General features: G+C 41.9%; 1 protein-coding gene across 4 annotated transcripts in view; it reads left to right on the top strand.

The window, feature by feature from the left end:
- Nucleotides 1-1,489: 1,489 nt before the first annotated feature.
- Nucleotides 1,490-19,842, top strand: part of LOC306782809 (protein MTSS 1-like) — a 46,339-nt gene continuing 27,986 nt past the window's right edge. For all 4 annotated transcript variants that reach the window (XM_079276262.1, XM_079276264.1, XM_079276263.1 and 1 more), the window contains exons 1-3: nt 1,490-1,923; nt 3,033-3,094; nt 9,710-9,783. In XM_079276262.1, coding sequence (XP_079132388.1) covers nt 1,852-1,923; nt 3,033-3,094; nt 9,710-9,783 — 208 coding nt within the window. In that variant the 5' untranslated portion in view covers nt 1,490-1,851. The remainder of the gene's footprint in view (nt 1,924-3,032; nt 3,095-9,709; nt 9,784-19,842) is intronic.

Raw genomic sequence — 19,842 nt, 5'->3', positions numbered from 1 at the left:
AATAAAGGTTTTGAAAAAGAAGAAGTTTTTGTCTTTGCATCATTATACGGTGCATTGTTTTTCTGCCACAGTGTCATATTTGATGCTACCACTAGGCGTCGCCAAAGTCCCGAAATGTTGAAGTCTCACACATTTGGGCTTTATGAGAGTGTCCAGGGATATACTAGCCTAGGTCTCGTGGTAGTTGGATGTAACCTCATCCGAGTCACAAACGGCAGCAACCCTCCACAGTTCTCATTTAAGTGACGCCTTGTGTAACTGAAAGTTATTGAAACTTTGTTGCAGTGTTTCAGGGCGTTTGCACACCTTCAGTTCGTTTGCTTTGTTCTGATTCAGCGATTAATATGATACAATGTTGCAGTTGCCCATTTGTTCGGTTTGTGTTCACACTGCAACATTTAACAGCGGACTAAATATTGTAAACAAACGCCACGCGCGAGCAAATTGTTCTCTCATTGGTCCGATTTCTATGAGGCTATAAATATGCTCTGTTGCTTCTTCTTTTTTTTAAGGTGTGGGGGATTGGGGGTGCGTGAACCCGGTCGGGATGTAGAAGGGGGTGCGCGGCCTAAAACGTTTGGGAACCGCTGATATATCATATTACATTTTAACTTACTGCGGTTCTTTTTTTTTTTCTTGTTTTCTTTCAGGCACTAGATGTCGCCCTTTATCTACAACTGCTCAACATGTCCATGTTTATCCAATGTTTATACATAAATAGTAAAAGGTTGGCATCATCAACAAAAAAGAGTTGGAGGCGCTGTACAATATTGTGCTTGTATCATGCATCCTCGACACTTGTGAAGTCAGACAAAACTTGGAAGGGAATAAAATACTGTGTTTTATTCTCACAAAAGTCATGTTTGCTCATTTAGAACCCTAGTTCAAACATCCATTCATTGTTTAATCCCTGTTTTATGCAGTTCAATGCTGCCAAATGAAAAACATCAATCAACTTTACTTCTCCTGCGCTCGCTCGCTGCTGCTCACCTTGCGTTCCCATCATCATGGTCAAGTCAAACAGAATAATACCGAACGTATCGAGTGTATTCCTTCACAATAAAAAACAACACGTCCAGTGTCAAACTATTTAAAGCTTTACTTAAAGCGTGTCATGTTTAATTTATGTTGCATTTAACTGATGTGCATGTCTGCACTGCTGTTTGTGTGTTGTGATATCATTGCCCTCATGTTTGTGTTATTTTAATTTGTATTTATATAATACCCATTTGAGAGTAACCTGCTGGGATTACACCTGTTTTACTGATTTACGCCAAATGCTTATTTCCTAATTTTCTATTTCAATTCTTATTACAGAAATGGTTCAAGACGACTTTAAAACTGCTGTTCATTTGGTGATTTATTTTGGTGAAAAATAATCACCCGGAAATGCTTTGTCCCGCTCTTTATTTGGGCACGTTGACGCTTGTTTCTTGACTCGTTTTTCTCCCACTCAGTCAGTGTCGGGAAGGCAGTAAGAAACCCCGTGAGTGTCGACATTTACCTGTCAAGATACGGATTAACGTTACAAGCCTAGCATTGGGAATATTTCTAGTTCCGACGAGCAAACTGCAAAATATGATCTTCACGCCCCAGCCATGGGTATGAACGGGACGGCGTGGAGGGGAGAGGATTTCAATTTCTCTTTTGATTTGAACTAAACGCACCAGAGCAGAACCGAGCTGCTTTTCCTTGTGTTTCAGTGTTTGTCTGAGATACAAAAAAAAGTTGCTGTACCTCGATTACGGAACAACAGAATCGTTATAAACGAGTCCGTTTTGGGGAAGTATTTTGGTTTCCCTGGATAGCGGCTCACCCAGCCAGGATTGCCCGCTGGACCTGGTCCTGAAAATGGAGGCTGTGATCGAGAAGGAATGCAGCGCGCTTGGAGGACTCTTCCAAACTGTTATCGGAGACATGAAGGTAAGCCAAGTTAACTTTTCAGCACACCTTATGCTACCCGACAGCTGCTGCGCGACGTACACTAACGTGAGCTACCCCAGCCAGGTAACTTCCCAAACACCAGTGTAGATGTTTGCTTCAACAGACAACGTGACTCTTATTTAAGTTAGCTGAACAAACGGTGATTTTACGTTAGACCGACTTCTGAACCCACCCGTCCGTAGGAGTCGATAAACAACACGGAGTGACGTCAGAGCTGAGTTCATTTGAGCTATTACTGATGTTTATGATCGCTTGGTCAGCAGCCCCATAGTCCACCTGGTCTCATATTAACCTACGTACGTTTTCGTTTTGTGGTATCGTCAGCGAGCTAACTTGCATTGTATTTGAATGCGCTCTTTGCATTCTAATCTCTGGCTTGTGAATTAACACAGGGTTGTTGTTGTCCAGTTTGAAGTGGATGCGTCAGCCGTCATTGGTTGAATGCTGAACAGCGCGATCTTATTTCACTGTTATCTCTCAGCGTTGCAGCTTGGTCGATGGGACGATAATTCTTCCAGCTGTTGGAACGTTACTTGCCCGAAGGAATTCTGGGAATGTAGCTGTCAGGGTAGAACATGACCCGCAGGGTCTGAAGGCTCTGACATCTTGTGGAGGCTCTTCAGCTTATTTTCAGCCCAGGACCTGAATTTGGTAAATTTAGAGTCCCGTCGGGAACCAGGCTCATTATAGCACGAATTAGTGCTCTTGTTGTGTGGGGATCTTTCCAAAAGAGGCCGGCGACCCATTTTGCAACCTGTCGCATGCAGGACATGACTGTATCAAACCTCATGCTTCTCAGTTGCATACACCTCTGTTAAACACATTTTCATCCAATAGCTTCAGTTTTCTGATTCCCTCATGTCTACTCTCATGGGAAAAACATCATTTTTGGGTGATAAACTTGGTCACATGTATGGGAAAGCCTAAAGCCTTGGATTTGTCCTGTTTAGCCCTGCAGGTGAGGCGAGGCATCATGTTGATCGAACTTGATCGAACTGTTATGTAACTCTGGGAATAATGAAATCTGTTCTGACGATTGTGTCATCCGAGTTTGTGTCTCTGCCCCCCCCCCCCCCCCCCCCACACAGAGCAGCTACCCTATTTGGGAGGACTTCATCACTAAGGCCGGCAAACTGCAGTCCCAGCTCAGGTGAGACTTGTGTACCCGTGCTTTCAACCTGTTTTTTGTGCTTTATTTGGACTTTTACATTAGATCTCAGTCAATTTCCCTCTGAAGAAGTTTTAAATTGCCACGTGTCCTTAGACTAACAAGGAGTGACAGTCTACATAAAAGCCTAATCTCTTAACAATACCGTCCAGGGGTCATTATGTGCCCCTCTCCCCCATTTAGTCTGCTTTAAGCCTGATTTCAATTAGTACTTCAAATGCTGTAAATTTGCACATCTCCTGCCAAAATTATTCCAGGTCTTCTGTTAACAATGAATGCCAATCCCAGCCACCTCCCCTAGTTGGTTTTAAGTGGCCACATGTCAGGAGACGAACACTTTATGACAGCTGAAATAAAAGCTTATTGTCTGTCAAGTACTGTAAATATGGATGTCCTGTGGCCTAAATTATCCTTTGATTAACAATGCATGGCAGTTGTCTAGCCCTTTAAGTGTCCACGTGTCCTGAGACAGACTAATACTGACGGTTGGATAAAGGCTCAGGGACTTAACAATACTTCCCAGGGGCCACTCAGTGTCCCATTCTTCCATTTGTGTCAGTATTAAGGCTGATTAATGGTGATATGTTATTCAAGTGTCTCCATCATTCGGGGGTTAAATATGTGACCCTGCCCTGCTAAAGCTGAGGGGAGTATTTGTAGCCTTGTTGCTAATGACTGCTTGTTTGGCAGTAGGATGACTGTGTGTCTGGGCACCAGGGCAATGATAAAAGAACAAATCTAGCAGTAATTGTACTGGTGAAACGGTCTGTTGAACCTACAGTACTGTAAGTCAATGAGATCTTTTTATCCAGTCCGAGTAGGTTAGTGGCAGTTTTATAATGGAGATGCTTGTAAAAAGTTGCCTTTTGTCCAATATATGACCATGTTATAATGTGTGATCGCTGTCCTTTTATTTAACCTCTTGGTTTCCCATTATTAAGCCACCATGGCTGGCTTTACCCCTGCTGCTGTAGCATTGAGAGTGTGCTATCTGGGTTGCTCGCGGTGACCTACAAATACGGCCTTTTCTGTCTGCTTTTAACATTGTTTCAGGCAAATAAAACTTTGGCAAAACTAGCCCCTTCAAGATGAGTGAGGAGGAACGCACACCATAATATTACCAAGATAAAAAGATAAAAGTACAAGTGTGAAGGAACAGTCAAACACTCAAAGCCACGATGCAAAAAAACGATTTGGCCTGATCATTTTATCAACCGTTGGTTTTGCTGAATTTAATACATCACCAATGTTCCAACAAAAAGAAACATTGGTAGTTATTAAATATCTTTTTTTAGTCGCGGCTACACGTGTGCGACTATCTTCCTTCACACCCGAACTAGCCTCTTCGACTACACTGAAAAAAAGAGTTTTTGGCCCTGTAATTATTACCTCGATTATTTTTGTCAATTTTACAAGAAATTATCAATTCAGTGCTTTTACTTTAAAATATCACCTTTTACTTAATGTGTTACTTGGTATTTGTTTGTAATTATGTATCCTCATTTTTATTAGTAAATTGTAATCATTCACACCAAGTAATATCTACTAAACTACTGTATTGAATGCACTACTTGACACAACAAAGTAAAATGTACTTGGGTAATACGAGTAAAACCTGGCAACTTATAGCGCGTACTCCGGGTGACGTCAGAGGAAATTTAGCGCTCCTTTCTTCAATGAGACGACAGAACAGCAGAACCTGACGGCTGAGTTTCACCTGAGGAGAGGAACTTCATGGACGGGAGCCATTGGGGTAGGTTATATGTTTAATTAATGCTCTACGTTGCTGTTGAGCCTTCGGTCAAGTCGGTGTTTGAGTTGTGAATGCGGAAGAGTAGCGAACTGGTCAGTTACGCGTGCTAGCTAGTTAGGCTATCATGCTAGCTAACTTGGGGCAGCATTACAGACATGGCTTACGGCGCTACATTCTGTGGCTGTTTTTGGTCGCGACTGTACAGGGCTCTCTCTTGAAAAGTTGTTGGCCTCGGGACACGGTGCTCGACCGGCTGCGCCCCGTCGACGTGGGGGGAGGGGGCTGAATTACTTCGGTTAAGTGAAGCCCACTTCTGCCACACAGGTGCTTTGCTGAGTCACGCACACAGCGCGCTCTCTCTCACGTCCTCAACTGTAGCCGAGGTCGAATGAGGGAAATGTGACAAGACAGGGAGTCATAGCTGAGCAGTAACGAGCACACTTTGGTCGTGTGCTAAACGTAACAATATTTTGTCACTATCATATTCTGACATATTTTTACAGTAACTAATATTTCTGTCATCAGTTTTAAACTTGTCTCTATCCAATGCGGTGTCCTTGATGATGAAGGCTGTGGTCATGGAACAGGGTTCCAGTACTGTGTTGAGTAAGTGCCACAATGACAAAGATGTCATTGAAGAGGACTATGCTCAACATGTCATGAAGATCCTTGTCATCCATGGAAATGCAACACAGAAAGGCTTCACTCCTGACAATGTCATCGAGGGGAAAGAGGTTCTTGATGACTGTCAAAGTGTGGCAAAGGCTTTCCTTCTGCTCATGGGCTTCATCTGTGTATCTAAGTGTTGTCAAGCATACCCATCGTTTCAAATTAAAAGTGTTTGTTAAATGACTCAGCGTTTGTGTCCTTAAATTTGTTATTGGCAGCACTGATTTAGAAATGTTTTGTCTGGCAATGCCAACCAGATTATATATGTTTGTGTTTGTGTGTGTCGGTCAGCAGTGACCTCTTTCACAGTTCACAAGTAAAGCTGCTGCAGTTTAAAAGAAGATGTTTCATGTTTTGTAGAAGCCTTATGTTAAGACAATTTTATTAAATAACAGTAGCCCAGTTTAGAAAATGCAACAGTCATATTTGATTAGTGTAGAGAAGTAGTAGATAAAAGATATATTGTGTAAATATTACTTAATATTTCTCAACAGAAAAAGTAAAGAAAAGCTAGTTAAATATACATGAAACACCGAATTGATTTCTACTGGGGTTTGTAATTAGATCCAAAGGTAGCCTGAGTAAAGATTACTATAAAAGGCCAAGTACATTTTATGTCTAAGGGAGACATTTGCAAGTAAAAGTTCCTTGCATATTTTGGATAAAAAACAATTCTTACTAGTAAGTAAACTGAACTTGAGAATTCCTGAGTAAAAATTACTCACAATTTCCGAGTGCAAATTGTTACCTAGCTTTTTTCAAGTAAATGTCACTTTTTTTTTTCAGTGTACAGCATAACCCACACCCAAGGACCTCTATAATCTGCTTTAGGCTCCATAGGAGACACACACCTACCTTCCCTCCTCGGCCTGGATAAGTGACTATCCAGCGGTGGTAGCGGCATATGTCTGTGTCTAATGACGTCCTAAAGCAGCTACTCTGTAATTTAGACCCTCTACTCCCCTCTCACAAAGCAACTAGGAAATCAACCAATTACAGTGGTGGACCTGTTCTCTAATTTTTTTTTTTTGGTTCAAATATGGTGCGTTTTTTCCTGCCCATTCTGGTTTTAAGCAACCAACACACACACACACACACACACACACACACACACACACACACACACACACACAAAACTGCTTTGAAGAAGGGTGGAATATAGGCTAGCTGATTTCTAATCACAGTCCTCTTTTAACTTGTCAGTGTTTGGTCTGTTTAGTGGATCATGGTTGATGCAGCTGCAGAGCGAGGCGTACACAGAGCTCTCTCTGCGCTTCAGAAGAAGAACATTTTGTGAAAAACAGACCACTTCAAATTCAGCTCATGAACTGTATGGTTATAAAAATGTATTTGGACTCAACTAGGAGCCCTAAAAGTTTAGTCGTTAAATGGACAAGTGGATTGATATACGGTACACCAACAGATACATACGGTACAAACATACATGCGTGTATTAAAATCTCCTCAAGCACATTATCTGTGTCGTAAGTCTTTGCCTGTAGTGTCAAACAAGGGGAGTTGAAGACGACCTCTTTCTATGATTTAGATTTACTACAGTCACATTCCAGTTTCTGTTGATCTAAGAATAGATGGGGCAGCGGTGCTGAATATATCATTGTCAGAAATAGCAAGCTGCTACACTACCTCAGGGTCCATGGGGAGTTTAGATTGGCTCGGCCATGGCCTTGCGGAATAGATGTAAAAGTCGTTTGTCTTGACTCCAGTACAGGGGTGTTTGCAGATGTTAAGGCCAATGGTAACAGGCGGGTCATCGTTGGAGCACTGTGCAGAGCTGAAGGCTTGTAGCAGCAATGAGATCCTTTTTTTTTCTTTTTTTCACAGCCACAGACGTCTTGGGGTTTTTTGGCTGACCGTCAGAGCTGAAATGAAAACCTGATTAATCTGCCTTTGGTGCAACTTAATATCCATTTATTTACCTAATTTCATTGTCAATTGAGCCAGAAAATAAATGAAAAAAAGAAGATTTTGAATGTTATGTAAAACCATGATTTTTCCATCTTATGCTGAGGATAGTTGAATGTGTCGTGAACCAGTTTAATAGTTTGGCATCTCTCTACGAACGGAGCAGGTTACAGCGGATCATTATGGCTTGTAATTGAAAACTTCTGCACATTGTACTTCAGTGGGCCGGAGCCATTAATACCAAACATCTGCTTCTGTTAAAACCACTTCACACACAAACCTGTTTTGGATTAATAACTTAAACTTGACTGAACAAGACTTTTGCTACTAGTGCATGTAAATTATAATCCACCCACCGATGCATACTGGGAATATATTAGTGGAGACAGATATCGGTTGAAGGTTGCTGGAGTGGCTGCACTTGGCTTTAAATAGAAAGGAATCTGTGTGCATGTTTCTTTTTCCATTTGCAGGACACACCTTAGGATCTCCTGGTCAGCTCTACAACAACACAGCACTTATCAGCCAATTATATGACGCTTTTGAGTGATAAAGAAAGTTCCATTATTTACTGAATCCTACGACTTAACTGTCACTCATTCTAGAAGAATATTTAGGCCTGAAACTAAGTTTTGGATCAGGTTTGTCTATCAGCTGTGTTCTGTTGTTTTTACCTTTCCTGCATATGGAGGCCCTTCTGAGATGTTAACTGTAACTCTACTAAGCAGCTAACAACTCGAGCAGTCTTGAGACAGTTGAGGAAAGACGTTTAAAAAAAAAAAAAATACAGTGCAACTCAGCCTTAGGAACACATTGTAAAGACAATAAACCTTCAGTCTATTTCAAATCGGTTCCTTACGCAAGTCATTTTGAGAGGGCACGACTCAAAGTGGCTCTGTGGTCGGCACCGGTTCTGGGTGCTGAGCCCCAGATTCTTTTCAGACTTGGAGTGTTCCGCCCAGACCGATGTTGCCCCGACGCCTCACATGTGCAGCAGTACTCCCCAAGATCTGTAAACATACTTTGGTGTGTAAAACTGATACCCTTCTCCCTTTAAGGATATCACCCCACCACAGAGGCCATGCGTCAGGAACACTTCTGCCGTTGCCTTGTGTGTGTCTTAAGATAAACACACAGTAAAAAAAAAAAAAAATACTCCGTGAACTCAAAGGCGTGTCATGGTGTTTGCATATTGAGGATTAAAAACGCGTTTGTTCCATGTGCTAGTCACACTTTAGAAATGCCACCAACCTCTTGTTGTTGCACAGTTGTGAAAGCCACCTGTAAGGTGTGTTTATGGAATATCACAAGTTGTGTAATGATGGTTTCCTGTTGGCCCTTTGGAATATAACAAGTGTTTACAAATGAAGGTACTCGGGATTAGAACAAACATGCTCTTTTGTCTTGGAACATTTTTTCCTTTTTTTTTTAACGCATGACTGTTTTATTGTCTCCGTTTGTGGAGATCTGGTATCACAAATGCACGTGCACACACACATACTTACAGACTCAAAGAGCGTCATCTCCATACCTGTAATCGTGAGAGCCCTTTTGTTTCTGAAGTAGGTGAGTTAGTATTTGCCAGTTAACCAGTCAGCTGGCCCGCCAATGAGGCGACCGGTTGCCAGCGAGCAAAGTAGCCGGTCGGTCGGGCAAGATAGTATCTATAATGAGTCAAACAGAAAGCAATCCTACACCAAGTTTCCACTACTTTTTCTTCATGAGATTGAATTTTGCCCTTTCGTCAGTCTATTATATTATACCACAATTTGTAAATACTTGGTCAACCCTACAAGATGACAGAGGCAGGTATGATCCAGTAGATCCCACATTGATCCTTTCTTTGACCTGTAAGAGCAGCAAACTCAGCTCTGAGCTGCTCTGCTGAGCCGGACAGATTCCAGCGGTAGACTTAGACATTCCTCACCCAGCAGGCCACGTTTCAGTCTTAACTCACTCAGACACTCGCAGTAACTGCAGACGCTCTTATACATACTTAACATTTCAAATAAGCACGGTTGATGTAAGCTTCATAATCTAAAATGTAGCACACGTGCACACTTGTTGATCAGCCACCTGTGTTTATGTTACCTCTGGCTGAATCAAAGTCCTGTTTTTGCCGTCACTATTGAACTGTGATGTTCCTTTTTTTTTGGGACAGTTTTATAAAACATGGTGCTGTGTATTGTCTCTCTTAAAGTGTGACTTATTTACTTCCATACTGAACCTCCGTTTTACTCTTTTTCTCCCAGGGCGACGGTGTTTGCTGTGGCGGCCTTCCTCGATGCCTTTCAGAAAGTGGCCGACCTGGCTACCAACTCACGAGGTAGGAACATGCACAACGACTTAAAGGCTGGCGTGTATGACTCGTGGTCTTCTACTGCAAAACGACCCATGATCTCTGAAAGGAATCGGTGTCACTTTCAGTCTTGATAGACGCTGGAAGGGTTAAATCATTTAACTCTCTGTTAAACAGTGTGTGTTTGTCTGGGCACCTAAGTGTCAGTATGTGTGTCTGTGTAGCCCTACTGTGCAGCTCCGTCCTTTCACCCCGCTGTGCTGAGACGCTTTGTGGGTTGTTTGCTTTATCGCATGGGTAGTAAATCCGTCACTGTGCTGTTTTGAAGATCTGCTGCTGGCTTTTGTCTTCGACCTCTGCCCCCTTTCCCCCTGCTTTCTGCCCCCCCCCCACACATATACTCCACCTCTGCTACATCTGGACTCTCCCCGTAGAGTCTGCTGCAACTCTGTACGCGTATGAGAGAGAAAGAGAGTGAGAATGAGAGCTCTCATCCCTCCCTAGCTTTGACACCTCAGACCCTGCTTCATACTATTAATACTATTAATGTGAACTGAGACAGGTACGCACATTCATCACCTCACGTTCTGTGGAGAAAAATAAGGGGGAGAGAGAGATGGGGGGGAGTACAGGGAGTCATAATTCTCTCGCTCCCTCCTCCGTCTTAACGCACACAGTATGGATGTTTACTGCGAAGGAGTCAGATTCACTGCACTGAAGAGCGTCATCTTTCATCACTTTCTCTTACCACGCTCTCCACATATCTTGTGTTCGCAGTATTGCATTACACTGGCTTCGCTGTACACCTGAGCTCCTCATGGATAATGTGTTCTAGTGCACTGCTGTCTGTGTCAGAGATGGATAACCCTGTCCACCTGATAATTGTACCAGGGTATTATGTGGAGTCTTTGTTACCTGGATTACAGATTATATTTTCATTTTAGGCTCCAGTTGTATATCTTTCTTTTGCAAATTCCTAAAAGGTTTGTGTCACACCCTGTACCTCAGACTGGTGCTGTACACTGTAAGGGCACTACTTAAGCCTGTAAGCCTTTCTTTATTGCTGATCATACTTTGTATAAGCTTATGAATGCTTTGACAACATAATGTAGCAAATAGCTTTTAATATGTGTATATCTATCTGTGTTATTCTTTGTCTTCAAACAGTTGTATTTATAATGCTCTGTAGACTAGTTCGGTGCTCATAACAACCTTCAGCTTGATTTATTCTTTGAAGTAGTTCAAATATCTGCTGAAAGTTATAAACGTGTGTGTTTGTGCCTGCGTAGGTTTGATGTTGAAGAGCGTCTGCATGGTTTAGTGTCTAGATCAGATAATGGTGGTCAGGCTAGTACTGACACACGCACAGCATTTTATGTTTGCTCATCATGATAAGCCAGAGGCTGCTGAGGCCACACGATACAAAGATGATGACTTCTTTCCTTCATCTTTCCTATCTTCTCCGTGTTCTTGCTTCTTGTACTCCTGTGTGTCTGAAACCTGTATTCAGGTGTTTGTGGATCAAAGGTGTGTGTGTGTCTTAAGGTGCTAAAGTAAAAGAAAATGAAACATCCCTTTATCTCCCCACCACCACACCATAGACACCGCCAACTGTTAATGTGCTGCTGTAATAATAACAGCAATGACAGCGCACCAATATGAAAGTAACCTGAGCTTTGACAGTGCACCTGCTGCAGGTTATTTAGTCTCTTAATCAGGAGAACAAGGCGGTCGGCCGCCTTTTGTAAACGGCTTAACTGTTGTCGAGCCTTGCAGACATTGGCAGTGACGGGAGCTCATAAACATTCAAAGCTTGAGCACATGACTCAGCAGACTTTGATATGAGACAGTAGTTGTGTTTAGATGAAAGTGACTTGGGGACCTTTTTATCAGTGTGATCACTGAAGCAGCATGATCACAAGTTTGAAAGATACAGAAGACTTTTTAAAATGTGAACCTTGGACAGCAAAGCTGTGTACTCGTATGCATCTCTGCTAAATTATTTGTGTTAAATGCATACCAACCATTTTATAATAACACTTCCATTTAAGGACCAGTCCATTTTCTTTTCGCTTAGTTCCCAATGTGGATAAAACCTGGAATAACTACTAATGAAACATTCTTTTGCAGGGACACAGGTAGCCCCGGGCAAGACCTGTCTCACTCAGGTCCGAAATACATTTCCAGTCCTAAATATGGAACTTTTGTTCCCATTTGAAATTCATGAAAGGTGGATTCAAGGTCTTCAAATACCTCAATGATTTCATTAAGCTCAGACTATTAAGGCACAGTACCAGTAGAAAACCTTATTCACAGAAGCTGAAACTTTGAGATTTATCTATGAATTTTTAAATATCTTTGATTGCAACAGCTATCAAAGATATTATGATCTTAACAATAATTGAAATGGCTTTTAATTAAAATGTGCTTTTTAATTTATGGTGAAAAACTTGTGTCGGCACTGTCGCTATAGTTGGATCATGCAAAACACACCAGAGTTGTGAAACAATCTTCCAATAGAAACACCAGTCAATGCTCATTGCATGAGCTACTGTGGTGCAGTAAAAACCTTTGACTGAGTTTTGAAAACAGCAAAAGTCTGTAGCTTCATGTAACTCTCAGCTGTTTGATGCTGTTTGTGTTTCTGCATTTGTTTAAGTGTTTTTTGCATCACATGGACCAGGTAGAAAATATCCAATTAAAGCATAGTTCAGGTTGGAAAAAGAGATGAGGATTAAGATGAAAGGATTCATTCGAATTACCAAAATAAACTCTGAGTGAGTATGCTTATTTTCATTGTCAAGATTTGTAAAGGTAAAGTCCAGCTTACCAGTTTACAGTTGAGTGAAATAAAATAACCGGAATGTCAAGTGGAGAAAGTTTGAATGAATGAAAGAAAGAAATACTTAAGTTTCCAGACAAAGCCTTTCCTTTCCGCTCTATTGGAGCTTACGGTGAACACAGACACAGCAACAACATACTGTATGTATGTAGCAGTGGCGGGCCGTCAGGGCCTGCAAGGCCTTCTCTGCTGGCCTAAACAGACTCACAAAGCTGTTTATATATATATTTTTTAAACAAATTTGAGGCACGGACCTAGAAAAGTGAAAGCTAAAAGGTGCTTAAGCAGAGTGTGCATGCGTGTTATAGGTTCTTACACTGTTTCTTTAATTGTTTTTAAATCTCCTTTTCTTTTGCCTTGTGTTTTGATGCTTTTAATGGTTTTATGTGAAGCACTTTGAATTACCTTGTTGTTGAAATGTGCTATACAAATAAACTTGCCTTGCCTTCTGATGGAAGCCTATTGGTTAAAGCAAAGTTGTAGGCGGGGCTGTGTTTAGCAGAACAGCAGCCTGGTTGGAGCACTGGGCATCTCCACCCACACTGGCTCACGTCCGGATCCCGCCTTCTCTGGATCGTCAGTGTGTATGCATGTTGTTAACACTCAAGGTGCCGGAAAGGGTGCAGTTCTAAGCTATTTCGAAGTCTCTGTGTGAATCGATAAAGAAAGCTCTTCTCCTACTCTAAGATGGCAGTTTCCGCCCTAATCTGGTGGTTTAAGCAAGTGTTTCTTTTCAGGGCCACAGTATCTGTTTCTATCGTGCGAACAGGCGCAGGAATGCCCTTCTCGGAGTATTTGACCTACTTACATGTGACCACAACGCCACAATATAAGCATACAAGTATAGAGCATATTATGTACATAATTTATTATTACAGAACCGAAACGATGTACTGGGATTAAACTCTTTAAGTTTCAGTAAGTGACAAACTGCGTTTGTTTTTTTACATAGTAACGTTACGACTGTTCATTTGTCTATCGTGTCGTTTTTATGAATAATATTTGAATGGCTCGTGCTCTTGTGTGGTGGAATGCGTGGATCTGCTGCAGGTTTGCTGGATTGATGCTTCATAATGAGGTTATTAGGAGGTGATTCAACTGTAGTAGGACAGCACTGAAGGCCCAGGTATAAAATCCACGGCCCGCCACTGGTATGTATAGATACATATATACACACTGCGCACTCGTAGCCAGAGATGCTCACAGGTCTGCATCTTCCAATGTGTTCAGACAAAGACTGGTACATTCACGGCCACACGCACAGACAGGATTAGCTGAAACCACCTGTTTCGCTGCGCTCTGTTGTGGTCTGTTGGGATTTTGGATTTTCTCCCCGCACAAAGGCCTCACTTTTCTTTGTTGTCTCATTCTGATGAAGTACCGTACATTGAAGTGTGCTTTGGCATCTCCCCATTACCTCTCGTTTTGACTTGTTTTCCAGCTGTGTTTTGAACCTCTGCATGGTTTTTTTATTCTTCATATGCTCCCTGAGAAACAATTTTTAAGGTTCATTCTTAGTATGTCAGGGTTAACTGTACATGTTCATCCCTTAAAATAAAGCTGCTCTTTTCATGATCTCTGTCATATAGCATATCCCTGTGGGCATTTATTCATCCAGTTGTTTTCAGTCTTCCTCTTCTGTCTCTGCAGCTTTGTTTATTTTAGCTGTAGATGCTGAGCACAGCTCAGCTTTGGCATTTTCACTTTTGTCAGTATGGTCTAAAACACAGATTGTCTCGCTTTGTCTGTCAACAGCAAGTTTCTCATGAAGCGACCTGAGCACACTTTCAACACCGGTTAATCATTTAGGAAAGTTTACAATATCAGCTCCAAGGAAACCAACATGAGCACTGAAATGGGACCAAAACATCACCGGAAAAACTCAAATGTAGTTGTAAAGCATTGAAGAGGTCGTGTTAGAAAGAGAGAGCACTGATCTTCTCACTCATTAACTGAGGAACTGAACTTATGAATACATATATATTTTGTCTTTAATTCTAGTGTCGTAAGTCTGTCACACTTTGTCTCCTTTCCTCTCTGCTCCTCTCTCTCTCTGTCTCCTTTGCCACTTTCTGCCTCCCTTTCTCCTCCTTCCCTTCTATGGGTCACCTTTCTTTGTCCTTTTCACTCTGTATCTGCTTTATCTATTTTTTAACCATGAACTTGTCCTCAAGGGTGAAACCATTACATAAGACATACACCTGTATCCATGGACTGTTTGCACAAACACACACCAGGGCGGCCACATCACGCCACCCACACAGTTGCTGGCCTTGAAGCAGTGCGACAGTGTTTGCTCTAACAGGTCAAATGGTTCCATTTGATTTAAAGTCATGTGAGTGAACATGTTTTGGGTCTGACTTGATAGAAGTACTCAGACATCAGGCCACATGGAAACATAGTTGAAAGTGATGCATTTATCTTGTTGTTTCACATTTTACAAGCAGAATCTGAGCATATCACAAACATCTTTAGTCATGGTGCACACGATAAAGCTTTTTTGTATAAACTAAAATAAATAAACTCTTGTTGCACTCGTGGAACCGGTTAATCAATCTCTGTTAAACTAATCCAGTAAAATGAGCAGCTCACACTGAGTCGCATCACATTCTGTCAACAATCTCCTTACCTCATTATCACCTCCACCAAACTTCTCTGCGACGTATAAAAGTAGCCACCCGTGGAGAACCCTGTGAATTTTGAATGAAGTTGTTTTTTGCATCTGCTTAAGAGAGAATCATGAAGTTTCTAAGATCCAATTATTTGTCCCGCCCCTGCTAGGTAAGCAAGCGGTTTAGGAAACCGTTCACACCGAGCACAGGGTACAACTTTAGAGTGCCGTTAATGTAGCATACAGCTATTTTCTACCTAAAGTTCTCTTATCTTGTACCTAAAGGTTATCACAACCCTTTTGTTAAACACTAAAAATGTAGCAAGATGACATGCAAGTCAATTTAAAGAATTCATCTTCCAAGAAAAAAAATCAAAAGATAATTAATAAGACCGTTTGGTGTTTCGCGGTCTTCATTTCAGCTGTTGGCTGTGAAGAACCCGGGCTGTCTGAACCACATTATCTCCCTCTGAAAAACTTGAAACTGCACTCGTCATTGGTAAAGAATGAGACAAAGCCCCATTGAATCTGTAAAGAGAGAACAAACGCAGAAGAACAGAGGAGGCAGAAGAATAATGATGCGTCAGTCATAGTTTCCATCTGCGTATAATGGGTTTCTGTACGTGTCTTGTTTCTACGTGCTTGTGTATGCATCTTTTTTTAGCTTGTGTTTCTGTGTTCATACTAGTGCTACCTCTTTGTGGTATTCCATTCACCGTGTGAGTGACTGAGTGGTGAGATTTCTTTCGAGTCAGCCACGGACGGTGAAACAGCTGACGGCAACTAGGCTGCCCCAGGGAGATGAGGTCATTCCATACGGCAGACCAGACAAGGAGAGCAGATGTTAAAAATAACACCGTAATGCAGTTTTGACTCTTTCTAAGAAGCACGTATTGTTGGACTAGAAACGGACTAGAATTATGGTATATAAGAACATATTGTCAAGGGCCACTTGACAACTTGGATAAAGTATGACGGCCAGTCTGACCTACCCTAGGTTACTAGACCATAGTATGTTACTGGTACACACACATCCCATCCTGGACAGACTGCTTACCATCCTCATAGTATACGTACTACGTAGAGCAAGTTGTACCAGTTTTGAGACTTAATTAAATAGCTTGTATGAAAGCCCAGAGTCTGATCTTGAAAAATGTCGATCTTGGTTATAACATGTTCAAGAACATGGACACACACGCTACACTGACTTTCTCACACCACCCATAGCATAATAGTTTGTTCACAGTTGTAGAAAATAACCACGCCTGTGTCGCATGTTGGTTGGCAGCTGTCGGGACACAGTCTGGGCATGTAGAGTGAGTTTGTGACATACTAACATACTCTATAGGAACACACACGCAGTGTGTCCACTGTATCAGAGTGTGTGTGTAGTATATTATTCCCAGTGGCTCTGTCAACAGCTAGTGTTGAGTCTGTTTGGACACGTCTGACTCTGTAGCGGTGAAATAGACACCTGCCACAGCGCCGGCATGTAGAAGCCTGTTGGATCTAATTGGACCTAAAAAGATTATTAAGTTGTACAAACATGTTTTTAAAGACTATCATTACTGGAATCCTCCAGTCACCTGTCCAGTTATTGAGACGGCTTTGAGCAAGAAAAAACAAATCATTCTTACACACATTCTGTTTGGAAAAATATGTTGTGGTCATTACTGCAGTCCTGTTAATACTTGCTGTTATCCAGATATACTTCTTTGTTACCTTTTGGTTTTTTTAAATTTTCCTTTATTTCAATAAGACCGTGGCATCGCCCAAACATAAACCTCATTAGTATGTTGACTGGAAGCAGCCCAGTATGTCGGAGTAAGCTGCAGCCTTTATGAAACTTTAATGACTTGTCTCTCAGTAGACATGGAGGGGCAGAGAATGAGGCTTATGGAATAGAGATGCTGAATCCCAGATCAAAACCTCCAGTATGAAGTATCGATCATAATTTTCTCACACTAAAGTGTACTTGTGTATACCGTACTGGGAATAAAGTATCGATCCAGTAAAATAGTCCAGTGTTGTTTTTACCCATACTGGTACACTGGGTGAGAATGCCAATGTCTCTCACAGCTCCATATTTTCCAGCTTGCTTCCAGTTGGGACAAAGTAGCTGTGCTACATCTTTCTGACCTCCATACACTGCCTAGCTTCAGCCCATTGTATAACCTCTCCCATTAACATCAATGCCGCCCCTCCTTAAGGAATAGCTTAGTTCCACTGAGGCCCTTGAGTTCCTACAATGAGTTCAGCACCCGAAAATAGCTTCCACTTCAGAGGTGCCTATGTTCTTCATTTTTAACCATCTGCACTATATTTCTCATACGTTTTGAGAGATTACAGAGAACCGATTACATGCATATTGTATACATAGTTGTCCATGCGGTGTTGCTGTGTTAGCAGGTATCAAGAGTAAGTTGTAAACCCCAGATGTCAAAGATTTACCTTCTACTATTTCCAGTCATCTGGTAATTCACTTGGTGCCTCTGCTAAAGCAGGGTAGATGCTGTCACAACTGTTATCCGTTATCTATGCCTCTCACTATTACAGACATAGATGACATACTCTCATATCACTCTATGTAACTTTTCAGTTGAAGCATTGAGAATGGTTAAAAGCTAAATTACAGCGCGATAGAAGGGTTATTAATGTGTGTGCATGAACTAGATACTGTAGATCACTGTAATCTAACCTTTTAATCTGAATGAGTCCCAGGGGAGTGAGAAATCGTGTGTGTGTGTGTGTGTGTGTATAGGGATTTGAGCTTGTGGGTGCAGGTGTGTACATGCAGGCAAGCACATGCTACACGTATTCGTGTGTGTGCACATGCATGCCCTGGTTGTTTCTCAATGAGGCCTCTGTTCCCCCTCTCTCATCCCCCTTTTACCCAGTGATACCGGGCCATACAATTACTGGGGCTGAGCGCACATCCAGCCTATAGTTAAAGTAAATGAGTGATTCAGTCTGAAATCAGACACTCTACTTGACAGGCTTCGAGACAACAGTAACATTTTTCTGTTAAATCATCGTGGACACATTGGCTTTCTGAACCAAACTTGGAGTGCACTGAACCGCAGTTTTTTGTGGAACAGACTTCAGTCTAATTCTGTCAGTTATTTGCTGGTTTCTCTGAGCAGGCTCTGTGTGCTCTGCCTCGGACAGACCCCCTTACAGCGTCACCAAAATAAAAAAAAATCAGTTTCCTCGTTGCCCCTCTCAGTTCATGGCTTGGCCTCTGTTACAGAGCAGCCTTACATCCTGAACTACCCCACTGTCTCATGCCCTCTCTGACAGGGCTCTGTCCTCTTTAACCGTTTCAGTCCAGGACCAGCCGGGCAGTGTACATTTCCTGTACACCGTCCAGCTAAAAAATACCTAAAATCCCGTCCCCCGGACTAGCTCTGTGGCTCTCAATCCACCCTCTGTTCTCTTCACCCTGACCCCATCCCGGGACTCTTACAGATCACAGCAACCAGCAATTAAATCAGTCAACGGGTCAAATACACAGACTAACGTATAAACTCGCATAACAATTCAGGCACAGATATGCAACATTATGTAGAGACTCAATCATATAGACTAAAATGCACAAAATATGTTTTCCCCCTCTAAAACTCAACAGAATATAGATTCGTCGGGATGATTTAGTTGTGATCTACAAGGAAGTGTCTTTGTGTCTGCTTTAATACAAACAGCTGACTACTGACATTGCAAATTCAGAGTTGGGCTCCTAAATACCCTTGTCATGGAGTTAAGGGACACAAGTGTGCGAGTGTATGTTTCTCTGTGTTTGAAGGGTAAGACACAGGAGAGATGTTTTGTTGTGCATGTTTTCGAGACACAGAGAAGAGTAGGCCAAACACCGTTTGAGTGCTTGAGCCAGAAAAGAATCAGAGATTGCTCTGTGCACCTGACTATGCGTGCATGCAATGTGTGTATGTTCGCACTGTTTGCGCTCTGTTTTTGTTTTTTGTTGAAACATAAACCCGGTTAGACCAGTGAGCTTTGGATTTGGAACATCTGACATGCATGCAAAGCCAAATTCACAACACATGTCTTTGGCAAATTAACGTAAGCGTAATGACTTTCTGCTGCGGTTTAATAGGCATTTATTTACCAAGTTGCCAAATTTATACTCTTTTCTGGAGGGGGGGGGGGGGGTGCATTAATGGACTTGTCTCATGTTTGATTGTCTTTTTTTCTGGGAAAGTCACGTTGGCTTCTGTTGTCTTATGTGCAATTGGCCTCAATCGATTGGAAAACTTGTGATACTTGACACAAAATGTCATCGTCCATTTATTGATTCTCAATAATTGACCTTTCCTAAATATTTTCTACTTCTATAAAGTGCTAAGAAATCCCAGGGCTGATAACGTGTGTGTGTCTGAAACTGAGGGCATTCAAAATAGTCACTTGTTTCCTTCAAACACACAAGTAAGTGTGTTTGTGTGTAATTGCATCTGTCTGCTGACTGTGTGTGCGCAACTTCTAATTTGTAACCTCACAAATGTATTTGTTGTGACCTTGTGCGCTAATTTTAGCTTTTTCTCGCTGTAAAAGTTAACATTGAACACATTAACACAAGACCACATCCCAAGAGCCAGGCTGTGACCCAACACAGTCTGCT

Source organism: Melanostigma gelatinosum, assembly GCF_949748355.1.
Source record: "Melanostigma gelatinosum genome assembly, chromosome: 9".
Taxonomy (NCBI): Eukaryota; Metazoa; Chordata; class Actinopteri; order Perciformes; family Zoarcidae; genus Melanostigma; species Melanostigma gelatinosum.
The sequence above is the reverse complement of the archived record's forward strand: the minus strand, read 5'-3'. Positions and strand labels throughout refer to the sequence as shown.